This window comes from Galeopterus variegatus, unplaced genomic scaffold, assembly GCF_000696425.1.
Source record: "Galeopterus variegatus unplaced genomic scaffold, G_variegatus-3.0.2 Scaffold956, whole genome shotgun sequence".
Classification (NCBI taxonomy): Eukaryota; Metazoa; Chordata; class Mammalia; order Dermoptera; family Cynocephalidae; genus Galeopterus; species Galeopterus variegatus.
Window position 1 is genome coordinate 114,420 of NW_007727067.1, and position 22,997 is coordinate 137,416.

Genomic DNA, 22,997 nt, shown 5'->3' on the forward strand with positions numbered 1-22,997 from the left:
AAGTCCAAAAGTCTTAAACTCTGTGCAGCTGTTACCGAACATCTTTGTGCAAAGACTCTTCTAGGTTCCTGGGATACAACAGTGAATAAAACAAAGATTTCTGCCCTTGTGGAGGTAAATTCTACCATGGAGAGTTAGTAAAAAAGGTAAAGAAATTATATGGTATTTTAAAAGGTGAGAGGGAACATAGAAAAAGGAAAACATAGAGTAGGATAAGGATAGGTAATTCTGGGAAAAAAATTTCTGTGGAAATTTCATGAAAAGTTTTTAGCATTAAGTATTTAAAATATTTAAGATTTTAACCAAGAGCAATCCTTAAAAGTAACTGCTAACTCCTGGGAATAGAAATACTTTGCAGTCAAGGTCATCTTTGAGATATCAGAATTCTGTTCTTAGTGATTAACCTCCTCTGATGAAGTTTAGAGCAATATGCAGAACCCAAAATTTGGCTCAGCCCAGGCAAGGTGAGCCTCATTCACATTCATTTTCATTTTCACAAAATCTTAGCAGGCCTCTCTCTCAGAACTGGACTATCTATGTATGGTGATTAGCCAGAGGATTATGTGAATATACAGCCCCACCTCACAACAAACCATAATAACAGGCCATGGGCAAGGGGCAACTACACAACAGGGCCTCCCAAACCCTAGTTAGAGGGAGAACCACAGATGGAAAGCAGGCGTAATTAGGAAGGCCTCTACTGCACGCTTCTACCAGCCACAGTGGCCTACAAAATGTTCAAGATAGGTTCATAGATAAGCCCAGCAGCATGAAAGATTGGGATTCCAGTTCTCAAATTTCCTAATGCCCTAATTCCCTAATGCCAGCACAAACAACTGACAAAATATACTTGTTACGTTCTTTCTGCCTTGTTCCTAGGCCAGGACCAACCAACCCTTAGGAAAAGGTTGAGACCAAGCTTCTTCCCACCTGTTACTGATACATAAATCCCAGAGCAGAGACTGCTTTTGCTGGGCAGGACAATGGCTCTGATCTAACAGCAGAGTCCAGGTCACACATGGGGTCCCAGAGGGAACATAACCAAGAGGAGGCTGGAACTCTGGGAGCTCAACTTCTCGAAAAGGTTCCCAATAAACCATCATCTCTCACCAGTCGAAGTATGGATGTGCAGAGGTTCAGGCAACGATGGAGCAGCTGTAGAGCCTTGTACTTCTCCTTGGCTAGAGCCTTCTGCAGGTCCAGCAGCTCATAGCACCTATCTGGTTCCTGCGGTAGCCAGGGCACAGAGTGTAGCTCCTGCAGAAGCCTGGAATCAAGGGCTAAGCAAGTCAGAGCTGATATCCCAGCCCTCCTTCCTTGGACATCTTTGACCTCTTCCCAGCCAAGCTCACCACAGACTGAGCAAATGTTTACAAAGATTGTAATATTACCAGTGGCCAACAGTGACAGCTTCCTCTTAAGAGTTCTTTGGAAGAGTTCAAGCCCAGAAAGTTGTTGGATGAGAAATTCTTTGAGAAAAGCTCAGAGTATGGGCAAATGTTTATACTAATGAACTCTCTGCCAGGGAAGAGGATCAAACAGGTCCCAAGGTCTGACTTAGAAGGAAAGACTGCAGAGGTTTCTTCCTCAAAATAGGGGAAGCTGAGGGCCCTAAAAGTCTACAGGACGGGTGAGTTTTAGAATCAAAGGTGGTGATACTGGGGCCGGCCCGTGGCTCACTCGGGTGAGTGCGGTGCTGATAACACTAAGGCCACGGGTTCGGATACCATATAGGGACGGCCGGTTAGCTCACTGGGTGAGCATGGTGTTGACAACACCAAGTCAAGGGTTAAGATCCCCTTACCGGTCATCTTTAAAAAAAAAAAAAAAGGGGGGGATACTGCAAATTCTCTCTATGGACTGACCATCCCTCATGAAGACCACTTCTGTTATCCACACCCCTGTCCCCCCAAGAGAACTCAACATGTCTAAACATCCTTGAAAAAGATTAAAGTTCCCCAATAAGCAGACAGGATGATCATAATGGGTGTAATTTATTCAGTGTCTACTAAGAGGTACTGAATATGGCACTTTATATTCACAACCTCATTTAATTCTCATTATAGGTAAGTAGCAAAAACCTTTATCTGAGTTTGCAGATCAGAAACTGAGGCTCGAAAAGTAGTCCTTTGTTAGTATTCAGGATCTAAATTCAGATCTGTCCAGCCTCCCAAGCCCTTATGCTTTTAATTACACCACAGTGACTAGGCTACAGTGAAGGACAAAAACTGCCCAGAAGCAAAGTTGCAAACTGGTAACCAATGGGTCAAATTCAGACTGAAAAGTTTTTCAATATGTACCTAAAAGTTGGCCAGCACAGTGTTTCAATAAAAATTTTGAGCCAATCAGTTAAAATTAAGAAATTTCACAACAAAATATGGAATTCCAGGAAATTCTGTAAAATAAGGTGGTTGATCTCACTGGATCTATATTCCTAAATGGCAACAATTAGTTGGAAGTGAATAGTGACCATTCTCTTTAGATGCAATCTCCAGAACGCAGTTCCCATGCTCCCTAGTGTCTTACACCAAATTTACTTCTTTCCTTCAATGCCTCCTGCTTAGGCCCTGTAGACATTTGAGTTTGCAACTCCAATCACAGAATATATCTGGGAGTAGCTACAGAGTCCTGCAAGGAAAGCAAGGAAGTACTAAAAATAGGAATACTCAACCTTTTCCCAAAAAAAAAGAATCTAAATAATATCATGGAAAACGTAGAGTTTGGATTCAAACACCTGAGTTAGAACCCCAGATTTTTATACTTAATAATTGTGTGAACAGGGGCAAGATGATGTAAAAGAATATGTAATTACATGGAGATATGTTCAGAATATATGATTCAGAGAAAAAAACCCTGGTTACTTAATATGTAAGGTATGATCACATTTTGCATATAGGATAGAAAAAAAGACTAGAATGATATGCAATAAAATCTTCATAGTGGTTATGGATGGTGAGATTAGATTTTTTTTTCCTTTGTGAGTTTTTGTATTTTCCAAATTTTCTACATTGTACATGTTATTCTCCTTTGTAATAATAACTTTTAAAGATACATTGAAGTTATGTTTTTAAGACCTCACCTGCTAATATGGAGCAGTCCAGCTCCAAAGTGGGGCACAGCCAAGAGCAGATGATTCTCTAGGAAAGTCTGGAGGCGACGCAGTCCCTGCAATCTCACATTCTTCTTCCAACTACGGATTAGAGGTCAGTGACAATATGCTGGTGCTCTCATCCATTTCCCCCCAAATCCCATACCCATCATCACCTACCAGGTCAAGGCCTTGCGTAAGAGGCAATTCTTAAAGAATGGAATGAACTGGAGCTGTTCCCAGAGAACAGAATGGCGGTGCCAGGTACCTAGTGTCATCGTCTCACTGCCCTCCACAGGATGTATATGCAGGATCCCAAAGGGAGAAAAAATGTAGTGCTCAGGATTCACCTTGTTGGGTGGCACCACTGTCAGGCTGTAGGGGCTTTGAAAAAGAGCTCTGGTCAGTGGGAGCCCTGGAAACTTGTGCAGACTTCAAGAAGAGACCAGAGAGCGATGGGGGAGATGAAAAAGAGGCAGGAAGGAAGGCAGAAGAAAGTAGGAGGAAAGGGAAGAGAACAGAATGATTTTCAAACTAGAAAGATGGAACAAATATTAAGAAAAAACTGAAGCTACACCAAGGTGAAGTGTTTAGATACCCATACTGGCCAGTTGTCAAAACAAAAACAAAAACAAACAAAAAAACCCTTAAGCCAAAGAGAGATTACAAAAGAGAAAAAGGCACCTAGTCCGTTCCAAGAAATTCTTATCTCCAGACCCAGATATCTTACATCCCATCAAATCTAAGGCACCATCAATTGTAAGTTGTAGCATTATTATATGAAACACTAAGATATTAAATGCTTCCAATACGATACTCCATCAATTTGTAAGATGCATCACAATTTCAGAGATGGTGAAATGTGAAAAAAAATACTTATCTTAGAAATGATAAAATACATATATGCCTACATACTGAAAGAATATGCAAAGATAATCAGAGGATGCTGTTTGGAGTAACTGAGATTGGGGAAAAGCAGGGGAAAACTAGAAGACTAGAAACAGGCAAATAAAGAGGAAAATTGCAACCTAACGAACCAGACAAGTACCTCCCAAGCTATCTTAAAATCCTAATAGGCCTTGGGTTCTCCTGCTTCAGGAAAATGCACCTATGTCTCACCTTAAATGCAATTCATAGATAGCTATATGTCTGGCTACTGCGAAGCTATGGCTAAGGCTAATGTCTAGTATCCTGCTCACAGCACCAATTGTCTAGCTCTTAATCTCGTTCATGATGCCAATTGTAAAGCTAGGCGACCACACTAGTTGTCATGGCTCTTTTGCCTGCTGGTAATCCTGCACCGACAGGGCTGATGGTTGAGTTAGGGCTCTGTCTGGAGCTCGCAGACCCCTCAAGCCCATTCACAGACTGGGTCACAAACCCTTCACGTGCCACGCTGGGTCACCAGACCCCTTCACGCAGATCTATAAGCTAGGCAACCTGCCACATGGTCCTTGGAAGCCACAGGTCTGGAAAGACATGGCTGCACAGGGCCGGCGGCCAAGGCAGTAAACACCAGCCAAAGTGGCGCCAGTTTGCAGGAGCACTTACTCCACCCCCACACACAATGTTACTGAACCACCCTGAACCGGCTCTGAGGCAAGGGGAGCCTGACCGAATTGTTCCATTTTCCCAACACTATATAATAGTTATATCTAGTTGTAGTAGACCAGTTAGCATAATGCTATGTCTGGGTACATTTAATAAAGCACTTATTAATTTTTATTTTGCAGCTTTCACAACTTGGAGCCAGTAATATTTTTAGGCATTAAATACATTTTTAAGCCTTTTAAAAGCTGTATCCTACGTCCTATGCTCTGTAATGCCCAAGAGATAAAATGGCTCTCCTCTGTCTCTTATCTCTCTCAGCTTTCTAGAATACGTTATTAAGCAAGTGACTTAAGAGCATTTAGATGGTGTATTGGTCCATTTCTGTTGCTTATGACAAAATACCCGGAACTGGGCGATTTATAAAGAAAACAAAATTTATTGCTTACAGTTTCTGAGGCTGGGAAGTCCAAAGTCCACCTGGTGGTGGTGACAGTGACCCAGGGGCCTCACATTGCAAGATGGTGGAACAGAGAGAGAGAGAGCAAGAGACAGACTCTCCTCTTCTTTTAAAGCCCTCAGAACCACACCCCTGACCACCATGATTAGTCCATTCACTACTGCACAATTCTACAATCCAATCACCTCTTCAAGGCTCCACCTTTCTTTTTATTTTATTTTATTTTATTTTTTAAAAGATGACCGGTAAGGGGATCTTAACCCTTGACTTGGTGTTGTCAGCACCACGCTCACCCAGTGAGCTAATCAGCCATCCCTATAGGGGATCCAAACCCCTGGCCTTGGTGTTACCAGCACCACACTCTGCTGAGTGAGCCAAGGGGCCGGCCCCCAAAGGCTCCACCTTTCAATTACCATAACAGGATTTCCCACCCTCTTAACAGTCACAGTGGGGGATAAGTTTCTAATACATAAAACTTGGGAGACACAATTCAAGCCCAAATGAGTTTTTGGGGGACATAATTCAATCCACTACAGATGGATATCAGAATTGACTCACTACATCAGTCATATAAAACCTTATTTCTTTTCTGACAAAGTTACTAGACCTTCTCAAGCACTATTGTTCCCAAATTACAGATGATAAATATGAAACAAAGAGAAGTTAAAACTTTGCCCAAGGCAGTTAATGAAAAAATACAAGATTTAAAACCAAATCTATCTGACTCAAGCCCCTTCCCTTAACCAATGGTCCATTTAACTTTCCATAGGGCAGATGCTTATCTTAACTGAGCCCTGACTCTCCCCAGGGAACTCTCCTTTCTCTACGACCTACCAAGTGGAGGCTGCCCTTTCTGCAGAGGGCCAGGAGTTAGGGAGTATTCTCACTCCCGATAGCCATTGCTCGTCTGGGGGGTATTCACTTATTCTACAAATGTATATTAAGGCCAAGCATTGTGTTAGGCACTGAGGATACAGCAGTGTACAAGAAAAATCCAGTCCCCCCAGACTTCTTGGAACTTAGTTAAACCATTTATCAATTTTCCCCTCTGTTCAAGTACTGAGGTTAGAGCTGAGGGCATAAAGATAACTACTGCATAGTCCTTTCCATCAAAGGGCTCAGAATGAAGTGGAGGGTTAAAGGATACTAGGTAGTAAATGGGGCAAGTCAAGATCTTCCTGAGTCTCATACCCATATATTAAAGTGTTTCCAAAACATCTCAAACTCTGTGTCTTGCATGCACGTGAAACACAGCAAGTTCTATAACAAACTTATCACCTACCCCCTCTAAATCTGTTCCTAACCTGGATAATTTATCTATTCATTCATTCATTCAACAAATATTACTGAGTTTCTACTCTAGACCAGACTGTTCCAAGCCCTGAGGATACATCATTAAACATAAAAAACAAAAATCCTTGCCCCAGTAGAGCTCTCATTCTACTGGAGAAGAAAGATGATAAACATAATAAATGGTAGGAAGGGGGGAAAAAAGAGAAGAAAAGGGGAGATTGGCAATACCAGGGAAGGAGGGAGTGCAATTTTAAATGGGATAATAAGGATGGAGAAGGGACAGTTCAGCAAAGACTCTAAGGAGGTGAAGGAATAAATTCCTCTCTAAGTGTAAATCAAAATCTAGAACAAATACAAGAAAAATTTGATACATTCAAACATATATTTTTTTAAAAAAACCCTGTTACATGACAAATAAATGAACAAAATGCAACAGCAAATGACAGGATTCTACTTCTGCTGGTGGTGCACTAGAAATTTGGACCAACATTCCCACTTGAGAACTAGAAAAACTAGGCCAAATACCTGGATAAAATATGAACAGAACCTGTATGAACACATCGGAGAAATCACAAATTAAATCCCCTGGGCTTTGGGTTGGGACCCTAAATGGTTACGACATAGGAGTAAAGTTGAACTAGAAATACATCTCCATCCTTGGTGTGGGGCCTGAACTGCAACTTTTTTTTGCTCATTTAGTTCCCTGAGTCTGTTGAAAGCTTGGCTCCTCTTCTCAGGTTTTCAGGAATGTATAGTAAAATTGACAACTACCTCTACTGGAATCAACAGGTGCCTCTGTTTGGGAAAAAGCAGCACCAAAATGCTAAACTCACCCCACTGGGTTTCCTTCTTTGGCAGATCTTGGCCCAGTAATTATTCACTGCTTTTTTTTTTTAGCTCTTTTGCCCATGGTTTCTTGTCTCTTTATATGCCACTTATCTTTGATTCTGACGGTTTTCTGATTATGACTGATGTGGATAGTTTAAAGCCCTAAGCTTGTCCTTTACTTTCTCCACTATGGTCAGTAGGCATTCCATCTCACATTGCTACCATTACTATTATTACAGTCATGATGGTCAAGTGTAGCAGCCACTAGGTTTTAGTAGGTGATTCATCACTTTCAACCACAAGGGATAATTTGTGATGCTACTACATGTTGTACATTACTTGTATCCTATTTCCCATTAGCATAGAGCTCAGAACTGTTCAAAGCCAAGGATATTACCAAACAGATATAAGATAATAACTGTATGAAATAGATACCAGCCCTAGAACTAGAGGAACAAAGGGAAAAGATTTGGGTTATTAGAAGCTATGAGCTTGAAGCAGGGGCTTGCAGAGTTGGAATTCAGACTGCTAAGGAGGAGATGCTGCCTGTCTGATATTAGTACCTAAAGAGTTTGGAGGAGGGGCCTTGCAGAGTTGAGGCTCAGGACTGTGATGAGAAGGTGCCACCAGCTGGTGTTCATACTTCTCAGGGTTGTGAAAAGGCTGCTTGAGAAAGTGCCTGCTGCTGCCAGGGTGAAGGATCATTGCTAGGGCAACAATGACAGGAAGAGCAAGCAAAGGAAGGAGCAAATCCCTTCTCCTCTTGTCCTGCTGTCCAGTCTCCTTCCGGTACCCCCTACTAATCATACCTAATAGGAGGCCAGCTGAAAAAGGAGAAATGAAGTTTGCGGAGTCCCAGCCCTGGTATCAGTAAGGAAAGAGAGAAGAGTGTAATTACAGCCAAGATACAATCATTTAATAACTGGCATGAAGCTCTCAGTGAACATTTGTTAAGTGAATTGATCAGTAAATGAATGAATGATACAGATCATTAGTACTACATAAGTTCAGGAGAGAGAGATAAGTACATGCAGGAAATAAGGCTCTCTGGGAGGCTGTATCAGATACTGCTTAAGTGCATGAACTTTTGAGTTAAGACAGTCCTAGGTTTAAGTCCTGTTTCCACCACTTACTATGTGATTTTGGACAAGTTACCTAATCTCTCTGTGCATCAGTCTATTGATCTCATATGTGAATATAATAATAGCACCTTCCTGGTAGGTAGGATTAAATAACACATCTCATTTTCTTACTAGCACAATACCTGATAGATAGAAAAGTTTTAATAATGATAATTATTACTATGATTTCTGGGAAAAGATGGGACTTGAACAGGGCTTTTAAAAATAGGTAAGATTTAGATTTAATGGGAGAAAGTGAATAGATGTCTCTTGAGTCATGTGGAAGGAGGAGACTTGTTTTTATAGCCCCAGAGATAAAACTAGGACCAGGAGGTAGAAATTAAAAGAAAGCAGATTTTGATTCAGTCTAAGGAACAAGATGCCTTCGGGAAAACAAAGCTTCCTTGACACTGTAAAGATTTAAACTGACACCTGATTCTTGCACTGGAGTTGGAAGAGATGCCCATTAAATTCACTTCTGAAGCTACAACCAAATGTTTCTATTATTCTAAGATATAATAAAGAAGAAAGAGTAAAAAGTGAGAAAAGGATGACTAAGACAAAAGGCTGTGAGAGCAAAGGGAAGCAAAAAGGAGATAGAGAGTTAAGAGAAGAAAGCTGAGAAGAAGGGAAGAAGAAGAGAAACTGGGAGACAGAGGAGTGTGTGGAAAAAGGACAGGGGAAAGGAGTGGGCATGGGATGAAAGAGGAAGGGAAAAATAGCATGGGAGGAAATCAGGCAGTGGGAGAAGTAAAAAGGGTCTGAACATAGGCTCTTACCTAAAGTACCTGTTGGGAGCTACATTGAGATAGAGAAAGTGGATCTTCTTCAGGTATTTCTCTGTCTTCAGAAGATTCACCACCTGACTACCAAGGAAGGATGTCTCAGGTAAGAAGCCAGTGTCTCTCTTTTGGAAGGCTTTCTTCCCAGGAACTTCATAGTCAAGGTGAAACCTGTATGACAAAAAACAAGGAGAAAAAAGGCAGGACAAAAAGGTCAGGTACCTAAAGGTGGGCCTTTCCACTGTTAGCCAGTGAAAAAAGGAGCTAGATCTGGTGCCTGAGGGGAACTGACCTGGCATCATCAGAGTGTGTCTACCACCTACTCTCTTCAAATATGCCACATACTGAGCAAATACGGTCCATCATACAACACAGTCAGGCAACTATATTCATTTGGACACGTGTGCATGAACAACTCCTCCCTTTCTGATAAATGAATATTCATTCTGTATTGACTATGATCATTAGGAAGCCTGTATTTTGTAATACTGTGTATGAATAATGAAAACACTTTGTTTTCCCAACTCATATCTCTGTAAGCCCACAGTCCTGGATTTCTGTCAGCCTTCCTACCACTCTAGATCTGATCTCCTATCTGTGCTCTCATTATACCTGCTTCCCAACCCTGCATGATCTCCATGCCTGTTACTCTTTCCTACTCTTCCTCCATTGTCACCCAACCTCCAGCTTCATATCCTTTCCTTTCCAGCCAGGATCCAGTGGTGCATCCCCCCTCAAGATGCACCAATACTCTCATCTTCTTACCCTTCTACCATACCGTCAACAAAATTGGCATAAAAATTAATTATCCAAGAACCCAAAAGTTAATTACCTGGACTAATAATTTTGATTTGGGTGATCTCAGAGAACACACAACCCACCCCCCCCTGGAATTATTTAACTTAGACTCAACCAGTCAAAGTATTCTAGTATAATTAATTGTCCCAAACTTTGAAAAACAAGTTACCCCAGGGATAACAGTACAATCCTATCTAGAGATCATATCAGCAATAGGGTTTATGACCTAGATTTTGGATCAGAACATCTTAAATGGCATAACAGCTATTAAAGGTTCATTTCCTCAGCAGTTAAAGTCCCACATGATATAGTAGATTTATAAGATACAGAACCAAGAATATATCCCTCTGTAGATCTCTGGTGTCCAATCTCAACTGTAGGTTCCTTCTGCTCTGCTATCTTAGTATAAAGTCCTCAGGCAGCTACCTCTTTCAGATCCCTCAAGCTGCTATACCTAACCCCAGGTCCAACCCTCCAAAGCCCACCTGTTCCATCCTATCCTCTGCCTCCTTCCCAGCCTGGAGAAAATGGAGGTTCTCAGCCATGAGCCAACTCCCTCAACTTTAGTTACTTTTCCACATACTTATCTGTCCCCCAACTTGAAAGGAAGGGGTGTCCTTTTTTCTCTGCAAGCCTATTTCCTCCATCTGTGCTCTGGACCCCTTATCCCCCCTCTCTATGATGCATTTTAAATCTCCTCTTCTTCTTTCCTTAACCTATTTATTAAGTCTACAAATATTTATTGAGCACCTACTCCTCAAGCACTGTCTTAAGGGCTTTAAACATCTATCTTGAAAAAAAAAGTCCTACCTAGACACCAAAATTCTTTCAAGCTCTGTCCTACTATCTCTCACTCACTTTCAAGCCAAGCATCATGAAAAAAACAATAAAATGCGATTTCCACTTCATCTCCCCTTCACTCCTGAATGCTCTACAATCTGGCTTCCTCCCCGCCAAACTCCTCTGAAACCATTCTCACTAATGTCTTCCTTGTTGCTATATCCAGTGAACATTTTTCAGATTCTTTTTACTTGCTTCAGTAACATTTAGCACTTCTCTTTGAAACTCTTCTTATTTCACCTCCTAATCTAGACCCAGACTCCTCTGATGTGCTTTCCCCTAACTGTACACACACACACAGAGTCCAGAGAACAACTGGGAGAGAGACAGCATTCTTTTGTTTTATAGCACTTATTACAATTTGTAGTCTTGTTTTACATGTATCAACTTATCTACATCTACCTCCCTAAGTTGTTAGACCCCAAGGGAAATAATTCAGGTTTTCTTGTTTACTCCTGTATCCCCAGCATCTAGCAGTTCCCAATACACATAGGTATCCAATAATACTTATTGAATAAATGAATGCCTGGAAAGCCAGTCTTGGAGAATTTAATGCAAATTAAACCATATTAGCTAGACCTCAGAGGTTTACTGCCATGTTCAAAGAGAGGGCAGATAATGTAACCCCTTCCCAACATCTCAATTAAGTTCCCCCAGGAAAGGAAACTGTACTCAGGGCACAGGACAGTTCTTTGAAAAAGCAAAAAAGTCTGTTTGAGCTATCAGGGAAGCTAAGCTTGAGTAAAGGTAAGACGAGCTTTCTTCCCAGACTCTGAAATATGTCACAGACAAGCTGCAAAGCACCTAGAAAATCAAGTCTGAGGATTGGGAGAAATTCCAAGAATAAAGTTAAAGAACTCTCAAAGAGGAGGTCTCCATAGGCATTCAGAAATCCTGAAGAGAGCTCTAATAGTCAGATTTTGAAAGAATCCTCACTCAAGGGACCAGAGTGCTCACATGGGCAGAGCAGGAAGAAACCTCTGAAAGGGTCAGGATGAAATCCTGTCCAGTAGTGCTGCCATTTCTGCTCTGCTTTGGAGCTGGTTTAGCTCACATACACATGTTTAGAAAGGCCACTCAGACAAGCACTCCCCAGGTGTATCCTCAGGGAAGGACCCTATATCCAGCATCCATGATCCAGCACAAGGTAGGCCCAGAGGCAAGGCTCAGTGATTATGAGTGGATGAGAAAAAGAACTAAGGAGGCCTCTGGCACAGTCTGAGAAAGAAATCTGGAAATTCTGGAAAGTCAAGCTGTTTTCTGAAGCTTTGGCTTCCTCATGGCTGATTTCTGATTTTCATTAATTTCTGCATTTCCCTATGGGGATTAACACTAAGATCATTGGGTTTATTTTGCAGACAAAAAGGAAGAGGAAAGCAGTCTCACACCAGCTTGGCTTGGGATCAGGCTAATCCCTCAGATCAATAGAGAGCTGGCTCTAGACATCCAAGAGGCCCTGGAGGTACCCATAAACTGGTTTATTTTTCTCCTCTGCTCTTAGTCACACACTGGGTCCCTCACTTACCTAGTCTCTCTTCTTCCAACAGCTTCCTCCTCTGCATTGTCACTACTTTCATACCGTACAGGGATGTCCGTCGCCAGTGCCAAGGGCAGGAGACTAAGGCCATCCAGCCACCAGGACTCTTCTAGGGCCACCTCAGCTCCAACAATGCCCAGGCAGCGCTGTAACTCAGGCAGTGTCAATGGTCGCAGCCATGTGGCCAACTCCTCCTTTACTTGCTGCCCACCCCACCGGGCCTGCACAAAAGGGCAGGCTGGGCATGAGGGCCCACGATGGAACCTGTGCTTCTGGGTATGGCAATCAGCATGAGAGGCACTGTCTAACAAAGAGCTGTCTGGAGGAAAGGCCTGGTCTATGGCATCTAGCAGGTCCAGCTGGAGCTGGGATTGGACCCAAGGTGCCCAGCAGTACAGCTTCTCCAGGAAGGGTAGCAAATCAAGATGACCGACTAGCAACTCACGATATGGAGGCAGCAGACCCAGTACTGCATGCAGGTAGCGCCAAGCTGAAGGGCTGCCATCCTGCAGTACAGCTGAGAACAGAGTTTGGAGCTCAGCTAGCAGTAGCTCCAGCACTGTGGGCTGCTCTGATTCAGTCACTGGCTTCCGGAACTGCCTCTGACAGGCCCAGGGCTGTTCTTTGCTGTCCAGGACACATACGGAGTGCTGAGACTCAAGGGCATCAGATGATGCCTCATCAGGAGACAAATATACCCTCCTCTTCTCCGGAACAGAGAGGAGCTGGGCTTTTAACTGCTGTCGAAGTGACCTTGCCCACAACTCAGGCTCCAATTGCCAGTTCCAGGCTCCTGGATGCTGGGCCTCACCTGCATGGGCCAGGCCAGAAGAGGGGTAGGAGAAGACCCTCAAGTTCTGGGCAGGGGATGGTCAGGGTCAATGGGGAAGGAGAGGAAGGGGGAGGAGGGGACCTGGGACAGAGAAATGGACGGAGCTGCAAGGTAGAGCCAGAACAGTAGAGGGCCTTTCCTAAGAACCTCATGCCCTCCTTACAGCTTCCCCAAAGAAGGGCAAGAAGCAGGCCCAGGTCAGAGGTGGGAGTCCTCCCAGCACAAGAGTTCTTTCCCACCTCCCAGTACCCTGTCCCCCTCACCTGGCCTAAGGGGTATTGGAGGCAAGGGAAAGGAAGAGAGCCAGATCTGCTGATGAGGTTTCATTGGGCAGTGCCTGCTGGAGAAGTTCATGAACTTAGACTTGGGTCTCAAGCACAGGCTCACCCTAATCACCCTAAAACCACCCACACCCAGAGAAGCTGGCACACACGAGTAATCACAAACTGACACGACAGGGCTCACTCAGAGAATCTCGGTCACAGCAAGGAACCTTCACTCAAAGTGGAGGCCGGCGATCGCCTTAAGGGGAGAAAAAAACAGGTCGTCACTCAGAGGCAGCAAAGCCTCAGTCCCATGACCTGTTCGCTCACAGGCTGAGGAGGTCGAGAGGACAGAAAGCCGAAGAGCAGGAACAGTGAACTACCTGGTCAGGATGCAGGTGGAAGCCGAGAGGAAGAAGGGACAAAGGATCGGGCGGGGGAGGAGGTGGTCTCCGTGGGAGCGTGGGGAAGGGGGCCTTTTTTGGGGTAGGAGAAACAGCCTGTCCTGGGGGACCAAGGGAAGCGGATCCCGACCTGAAGACGCACCTGCAGCTCCATCCGTTCCCAGCTGTTAGAACGGTTACCGGACCCCGGGAAGCCCGAGACATAGCCGGGAATACAGACAAGAGCCAGAAAGAGGAGGGGCCAGGGTCGAATGTGGGCGGGGCCTAGAGGGCGGGGACCCAGCCGGGAGGGGCGGTACCCAGGCCAAAGCCGTAGGCTGCCACAGCCTGGAACGGGGACTAGCAGAGGACCAGGCTGGGTCTAAAAAAGTGACACGTTGATTCAAGGGACTAGCAATCCCGAGAGCGCCGTGAACAGGTGTAATCCATGTGCCCGTTTATCCATTCGCTGAGTGTCTAAGCTAGTGCCGGTCCCAACGAGGTATGCCTTTGGGACTCCCTGCCCACCACAACATATCGATCTACGCCACACCATCTCTCCAAAAGAATCCAAATAAGACAAAGTCCTTGATGTCAGGGAGCTCAAAATCTAGTTTACGGAGGGGGCAGGAGAGGAGAATGCAGATTGAATGATTTTTAAAAATTCAGCTGAATGATTTGAAACAAAAAGAAATTCGGCCCCACATCTCCTCTGAAATCCAGATTTGTAAATCCAAATGCCTATTTGGATAGCTGATAAGTATCTCAAATTTAACAACTTAAAATGTCCAAAACCAGACTCCTAACCACCCCTTCCCCCAGAGAAACCTGCTCCTTTCACTGTCTTTCCCATCTCAGTAAGTGGCAAGTCCATTTTTCAAGTTGCTCAGGCCAAAACCTTGTAGTCACTTTTGACTTCTCTGTCTCTCACCATAACTAATCCTCCAGGAAATTCTGTTGGCTATACCTTCAAAGTATATCTGGAATCCAACTATTTTTCACCACTTTAAGTGCTACAACCTTGGTATAAAAGCTGCTATCATTTCTCACCTGAATTTTCCATGGCCCGCTAACTGGTCTCCTGGCTTCCACCCTTGCCCCTCCAATCTATTCTTTTCAGAGAAGCTAATGACCCTTTTCAAATGTAGGTAGATCCTCACAATGGAATACTACTCAGCTATAAAAAAGAATGAAATACTGCCATTTGCAACAACATGGATGGACCTTGAGAGAATTATATTAAGTGAAACAAGTCAGGCACAGAAAGAGAAATATCACATGTTCTCACTTATTGGTGGGAGCTAAAAATAAATAAATAAATTCACACACACACACACACAAAAAAAAAAAAAAAAAAAACTGGGGGGGAGAAGAAGACAGAACAATTACAATTCCTTGAAGTTGACATGACAAGCAAACAGAAAGGACATTGTTGGGTGGGAGGGGGGAGAGGGAGCAGGGAGGGAGGTTTTGGCAATGGGCCACAATAATCAACCACATTGTATATTGACAAAATAAAATTAAATAAATAAATAAAGATATAAAAAAAAATGTAGGTAGATCCTATCACTCTTCTGCTCAAAGCTCACTAACACTTTATCATCTCATTCCCTCAGGTTAAAGCCAAAGTCGTACTGTTACTGAACCCAAGTCCAGCTGCCTATCACCAAACAGAAACAAAGGACTTGAAAGTCAAATGCTGGTGAAAAGGAAAGGCAGATTTATTCAGGTCTGAAGAGATTCCTTTCTCACCAGCATCTGACTTTGAGTCAGTTGTTTCTGTTTGGCAGCAGGCAGTTGGACTTGGGTTCAGTAACACTACCAATGTCTACAAATTGCTATCTGATGGCTGTTGCCTTCTCTCTCCATATTCCCTCTACTCCTGTTGTGTATGGATCACACCAAGCATACTCCTATCTCAGAGTCTATGTACTGTGCTTTATGCTTGAGTATCAGTTAGGACATAAACAAATTTTGATGGTTAATATTATGGGTCAACTTGACTGGGCTAAGGGATGCTCAGATAGCTGGTAAAACATTATTTCTGAGAGTGTCTGTGAGGGTAATTCTGGAAGAGATTAGCACTTGAATAGGTAGACTAAGCAAAGATCACCCTCACCAATATGGGTTGGCACCATCTGTTGCCTGAATAGAACAAAAAGGCAGAGGAAGGATGGCCAAGACATCCATCTTCTCCTACCCTCAGACATCAGCACTCCTGGTTGTCAGGCCTTCAGATTTAGATTGAATTATATCACCAGCTTTCCTTGTCCTCCAGCTTGCAGACAGCAGACCGTGGGACTTCTCAGCCTATTGCTTCAGTTTCTTTGGGGAACACTCACTAATACACAAGTCTTCCGTGGCTGTCTAACACATTACCATAAACTAAGCAGCTTAAAAACAAGACCCATGTAGTATCTCATAGTTCTGTAGATGATATGTCCAACATGACTTTGCTGGGTTCTCTGCTCAGGGTATCATAAGCCTGAAATCAAGGTGTAGGCTGGGATCATTTCTCATCTGAGGGCTCTGGGGTGAAAATCCACTTCTAAATTCATTACTGTTGTTGGCAGGATTCAGTTCTTTGCAGTTATAGGACCGACGAAGTTGTCTCCTTTCAGGCCATCAGCCAGGGAGTCACTCTCAGGTCTTAAGAGACTACCTGCCTTCCTTGCTGCATGATCCCTCCATCTTCCAACCAGCAACAGTGCCTCAAACTGTTCTCCTGTTTCAAATTTCTCTGATGTCCTCTTCTCTGACGTCTGTCTTCTCCTAGACAAAGAAAACTCCCTGCTTTTAAAGGGCTTCTATGTTTAGGTCAGGCCCACCTAGATAATCTCACTTTTTTACAGTCAACTATGCTATGTAATATAACCTAATCACAGAAGTAAAATCTATCATAGTCACAGTCCCAAGGGACAGGAAATCTCAGAGACCATCTTAAAATTCTGCCTATCATGCATATACTATAATAAAAGCACCCAAAATACAAAGGATTAAACATGATAGAAGTTTATTTTTTTCCTCTCACATAACTTTCCAAGTATAAGCACTTCAGGGCTAAGCTGGTAGCCTTTTAATTGTTCTGCCTTCTACAAGGAAGTAGTCCTTGTCTTCAAAGTCCAAGAGTGTTCACCACCGTGTCTACTGGGTCCTATCCCCATTAGTGAGATGGAAGAAAAGAGAAAGGACAGGGCATTCCCTTTAAGGGCACAGCTTGGGGCTGGCTGGTTAGCTCAGTTGGTAGAGCGTGGTGTTAACCAAGGTCAAGGGTTCAGATCTCCATACCAGCCGGCTGCTCTTCTACTCTCTTCCCCCACCAAAAGGCACAGCCTGGCAACTGCACACATCACTCAATCACATGGCCACACCTAGCTCTAAAATCTAATCTTTATTTTTAGTGGTCATGTGCCAAGATAAAACTCAGGAGTTCTATTAGAAAAGAAAGAAGGAAACAAGGAATACTGAGGGACGACTAGTGGCTTATACCACTACTTGAATGGAAGGATGAACGCTCTTCTTCCAGGTGCCCTTGAGGCTCACTCCCTCATCTCAAGTGTCTGCTCAAATACCACTTTATTAGTGAATTCTTCCCTAACCCCCAAACAGAAAATGGCAACACTCTCCCCAACATCCTTATCCTCCTTACCCTGAATTATTTTTCTCCATAGTACTTATCATTTCATATAATTTTTTTTTTTTTAAAGATGACCGGTAAGGGGATCTTAACCCTTGACTTGGTGTGGTCTGCACCATGCTCAGCCAGTGAGTGAACCAGCCATCCCTATATAGGATCCGAACGCATGGCCTTGGTGTTATCAGCACCACACTCTCCCGAGTGACCCACGGGCTGGCCCTATTTCATATAAATTTTTATTTGCTTATTTTCTTATTGTCTATTTCCCCTGACTAGAAATATAAGCAGCATGGTGGCAGAGAACCTGATTGCTCCCTGATCTACTCCCAGTGCCTAGTGCACCATGAGTAGGTGACCAGAAAATACCTGTGAAAAAAGATGCATAAATGTATAATGACCTTCATTAGTGAGTAAGAAGATAGGCTCTGGAGTCAGACTGCCTGAACTGAAATCTTGACTTCACCACTTACTAGTCATGGGATATTTTACCTCAGTTTAATTTTTTGAAAATGAAGATAATAATAGTATCTACCTTGCAGTGTTATTGTGAGGATTAAATGAATTAATGTACATAAAATACTTAGAGCCTGGTAGATAATAGGCACTTGATATAGCAGATATATGTTTGGTTGTTGTTCATTTTGACATAATGGTGAGCAAGACATAATAGGGTTCGGGTAGGGCATGAATAAAGGCATGGACAACCCTTCCTAGACAGAAGGGAATTCTGTTCAGTAACCTCTGCTGAGCCCTCAACACTGCCTACAAATCTAATTGTGTGTCTTTTGTCAGTTCATTCTTCCATTCTGTGCAAAGACTATTTCAAACCTCTTATACTCTCTTATCTTCTATTTTCTTCTGCTTTATTCTCAGATGATGATTTCACCTCCTATTAAAAGAAAAAAGATGCTGTATCAATCAGGGTTCTCCAGAGAAACAGAACCAATAAGATATGTGTGTGTGTGCATGTGTGTGTATGAAGAGATTTATTTAAAGGAATTAGCTCACCTGATCATGGGGACTGGAAAATCCAAAATCTGTAGGGTAGGCCAGCATGCTGGAAATTCAAGCAGAAGTTAATGCTGCAGTCTTTTTTTTTTTTTTTTTTTTTTTTTTTTTTTAAAGATGACCGGTAAGGGGATCTCAAACTTTAGCTTGGTGTTGTCAGCACCATGCTCAACCAGTGAGCCAACCGGCCATCCCTATATAGGATCTGAACCCGGGGTCCTGGTGTTCTCAGCACCACACTCTCCTGAGTGAGCCATGGGCCGGCCCTTATGCTGCAGTCTGAGGCAGAATTTCTTCTTCTCTGGGAAACTTTAGTCTTGCACTTAAGGCCTTCAACTGATTGGATGAGGCTGACCCACATTTTCAAGGATAATCTCCTTTATTTAAACTAAGCATAGATGTTAACCACATCTATAAAAATACCTTCACAGAAACACCTAGATTACTGTTTGATTAAATAACTGAGTACTTATAGCCCAGCCAAGTTGACACAAAAAACTAACCATCTTTCTCAATTCCCCAATACCAAATCAAACAACTACTTAGATCTGCTCTCCCTCCTTCCTGTTACCAATTAGAAGCACTCCTCCTCTCTCTAAAGCCAAGCTCTGTACCTTTGCTCTGGGACCATTCTTTCTTGCCTCCTTCCATTCAACAAATATTTATTGAGCATCAACTGTGTCAGGAACTGTTTTACGTGTTTGGTTACATCAGTGTACAAAACAACAACAATGACAAAAATTCCTGGTTTATTTATTTAAAAAGATGACTGGTAAGGGGATCTTAACCCTTGGTGTAGTCAGCACCACGCTCACCCAGTGAGCAAACCGGCCATCCCTATATGGGATCCGAACTTGTGCCTTTGGTGTTATTAGCACCACACTCTCCCAAGTGAGACACAGGCCGGTCCCCAAAATTCCTGATTTATAAAGCTTACATTCCAGCAGGGGAGACAGATGACAAACAATAAACAAAATGATTACACTATATACAGCATGTGAGAAGTGATAAATGCTATGGGGAAAAAAAAGCAGAATAAGGTGGATTGGGAATGTCTGAAGGGAGCATAGGTTGCAATTTTAAATAGGATAATCAGAGTAAACCTATATAAAAAGGTGATATCTGAGCAAAGACATGAAGGGAAAGAAGGGCAGCTCTTCCCCCTGTCTTTTGTCTGGTTAATTCTAATTCATTCTCTGGATCTCAGCTTCAAAATCACTGCCTCAGGGAAGCTCTCTTTCATCACACAAACAAGGAAACTTTGTTAGACTGTACGTTTCTGTCCCAACAGACATTTCTTCTTTATAAAATTCATTACAGTTGTGTTACTTGTCCTATAGTGATCTTCACATATCTATGTTAAGCTCCTTGAGAACAAGGATAGCATCTCTCTCACTCACCTCTGTATCTGCAGGGCTTATCCTAGTGTTGGTAAAAGCAGTCACTCAAATATTTGTGGTATATGTGAATATATGAATAAATGGGGCATACCCAGAAAAGGAGAAAAAGAGTCCAGAATTAGCATGATGTGTTCAAGCACCACAAATAAAGTGATCCTTTTTTTATAACCAAGGGTAAGAGAATTGAAAACTGAAGAAATAGGGTTGAAGATGAGGTTAGAGAGGTCATCTGGGACCTGATCAGAGAAGGCCTCAGTTGTGATGCTAAGGAGATGTCATGGAAGGTGTTAAGTAGATGAGTACCATGATTAATTTATACAACAATCACTCTTTGTTAGTGTGGAAAAATGGATTGGTAGGTATCTCCTAATAGCTATTCTCCTCTTCTTCCTTAGTAACAGAACCCCCAATTTTTAGTTGGGCAAATGATTGGAAAGAATAAAGATGACATTTCCCAGACTCCCTTGTAACACGATCTGGCCACATGACAAATACCTGATGTGCAATTTTCAGTACGTGTACTTAAAGGAAGGAGGGCATGTCCCTTCACCACCACTCCCTGCCCCATCCTGCTCCTTGGAATGTTTATGTGATGAAGAAAGCTCCATCTTGGTTCACGGATCACACCCCAGACACTACAATCAGAAGGCTGCTAAGTAGCCTGATTCTCAGATGGCTGTGGACTCACCACACAAGCTTGGAGTAGATTTTTACTTGAAAGAGAAATAAAAGTTCATAAATCTTTGTTACATGTAACTGAGCTAAATCCTAACTAATCAAAAAGAATCCAGACTCAAGACAAAAAGCTGTTAGAAAAAAAAAGGTATTAGGAGACTGCTGCTGTAAGCTGATGAAAGGCTGATTAAGGTGATGATAATGAAAATGGAAAGGAAAGGGTTCTAGTGATACTTAAGCAGAACTACAGGACTTCAAAATCGAGTGGAAACTAGAATGATAGTGATTTGCTGCAGATGGGGCCTTTCAGGTATTGACTGATGTGTGAATATTAAAGGTAGAAGATATCGCTCAGTGAGATTTTGGATGAAAATTATTTCTAAATCATTAGTAAAAGGTCAAAGGTTTAATTCGCAGGTTCACTTCTGTCTCTTCTGATAAAAGGCTTTTCTCTTTGTTAATAGTCAGTTGAGCTGGGAGGAGACTGAAAGATATTCATTCAACAAATATTTGTCGAGTGCATATTATGTGCCAGGTGATGTGATAAGGATACGGTGGTGACCAATACAGACATGGACTCTGCTCTCATGAGGTATATAATTACAAACTGTTAAAAGTGCTATGTTCTAAAAGCATGAGGAGTTATGGGAGCTGAAGTCTGGGAAGAGTTCTTTGAGGAAATAGTATTTGAACTAAGATCTCAAGAATGAGTAAAAGTTAAGCAGGTAAAGGGGGAAAGCACTGCCAAGCCAGGAAACAGCAGGTACAAAGGCCCTGAGATGGAAAAGTACATGACAGGTTAGAGGAAATTGAAAGGCCAGTGTGGCAAGAGCACAGAGAGGGAGAAAGTGAAGTGTGACTCAAGTCAATTCAACAAATAATATTGACAGTCCAGATTTGAAAGTCACTGGTGAGACAAAGCTGGAGGTAGGCAGGGGCTGGATTATGCAGGGCCTTGTATGTCATGTTTAGAATCTGTTTTTATCCTAAGAAGAATGGGAAACTATTACAAAGTTTTAAGCATCAGTTTGTTTTCTGGCTGAAGGACACAAAAGTGGGTATGGGAGAAGCAATCGCAATAATCGTGGTGGGAGATTATGGTGAAGATGGAGAGAGACAGAATCAAGGAATATTTACAAATGTAAACTGATAGGATTTGGTAGTTAAGGGAGGGGATGAGAAAGAGGGATGTGCCTATGTTACTAGCTTCTGCAACTGGATAAGTACCAAGCACAGGAGGAAAGTTTATGAGGAAACATGTTGAGTTTGGGATTTTTTTTTTTTTTTTTTAAGATGTCCGGTAAGGGGATCTTAACCCTTGACTTGGTGCTATCAGCACCACGCTCACCCAGTGAGCTAACCGGCCATCCGTATATAGGATCCGAACCCGTGGCCTTGGTGTTATCAGCACCGCACTCTCCCGAGTGAGCCACGGGCCGGCCCTGAGTTTGGGATGTTTTTGAGACACCTAAGTGGACACGTCAAGTAACGTGGAGGAACTGGAAGTGATCAGTAACTAAATCTCAGAGTGGGGATGAAACTGTCCTAGAAAAATTAGACTGAGAAAGAATAAGACCTAGAGAAACTTTTAGATTTAAAGGCTGGGAGGAGGATGAACCTGCAATGGAGGCTAAGAATCTGTGGTCAAAGAGGCAGTAAAATTGTAACAGTGGAATCACAGACCAATGGAAGAGTGTGAGTGATGAGAAACTAGAAAACGGTACCAAATGCTACTGAAAAGTGAAGTAAGCTCAGGACTAGGAAATAACCACTGGATTGAGGGATATGAAAGTCACCCCCAAGATGACCTTAGTAAGAACAGTTTCAATAGAATAAGGGTTGTAGAAATCAAAACAGACTGGATTGAGGAACGGGAATGGAGAAGTGACTTGTAAGATGAAGAGGGCCAAAGTATCCAACTGTTTTGAGAAGTATAACTGTAAAATAGAAAAGATAGGATGGTAACTGGAGGGGAAATGAGGTACAGAGTGGCTTGTTATAACAAGGGAGTCACAGGCATATTTAAACACTGATGAGAAGAATTTAGAAAAGTGGGAGGAAATCAGAAATCCTCAAAGAGGGAAGGACTAGGATTCAGAAACAGGAACTGGACTTAGGTGAGAGGGATGCTTGCTCTGTTTAGACAGGAGGAAGAGGACAGAATGATCAGATGTACATGGGTAAATAATTTAAGTCATGGGATGTTGAAGGAGTTACCAGCTGATAGCTTCTATTTTTTGTCTATGAAGTAAGAAATAGGATTACCTGCAGAAAGTGAAGAGAACGGTGGTGGTGGTGGTGGGGAATAAGAGGCTTAAGAATATTGGTTTGAAATGGTCACTACAGGGGGCAGTAAAGATGACTAGAAAAATCTAGTGAAGTTACAGGGGTAGAGATTCCATTGGAAGTTGGTAACCATGGATTCATAGCAGTATAAATATGCTATATCTTTATACAGCACTTGGGTGGCATTTAGCTGTTCAAATGCAGGCAAAGACAAATAT

At 42.7% G+C, this 22,997-nt stretch overlaps 1 protein-coding gene across 1 annotated transcript; it reads right to left on the reverse strand.

Annotated features, from left to right (window-relative positions):
* Positions 1-1,068: 1,068 nt before the first annotated feature.
* LOC103591284 (dynein heavy chain domain-containing protein 1-like) lies at positions 1,069-14,836 on the reverse strand. Its single transcript, XM_008573708.1, has 7 exons — positions 14,824-14,836; positions 13,937-14,058; positions 12,284-13,152; positions 9,118-9,291; positions 3,269-3,472; positions 3,080-3,190; positions 1,069-1,267 (listed from the first exon to the last, which is right to left on the reverse strand). Exons 1-7 carry the CDS (start codon positions 14,834-14,836, stop codon positions 1,069-1,071), a joined length of 1,692 nt encoding a protein of 563 aa, XP_008571930.1.
* Positions 14,837-22,997: the final 8,161 nt, after the last annotated feature.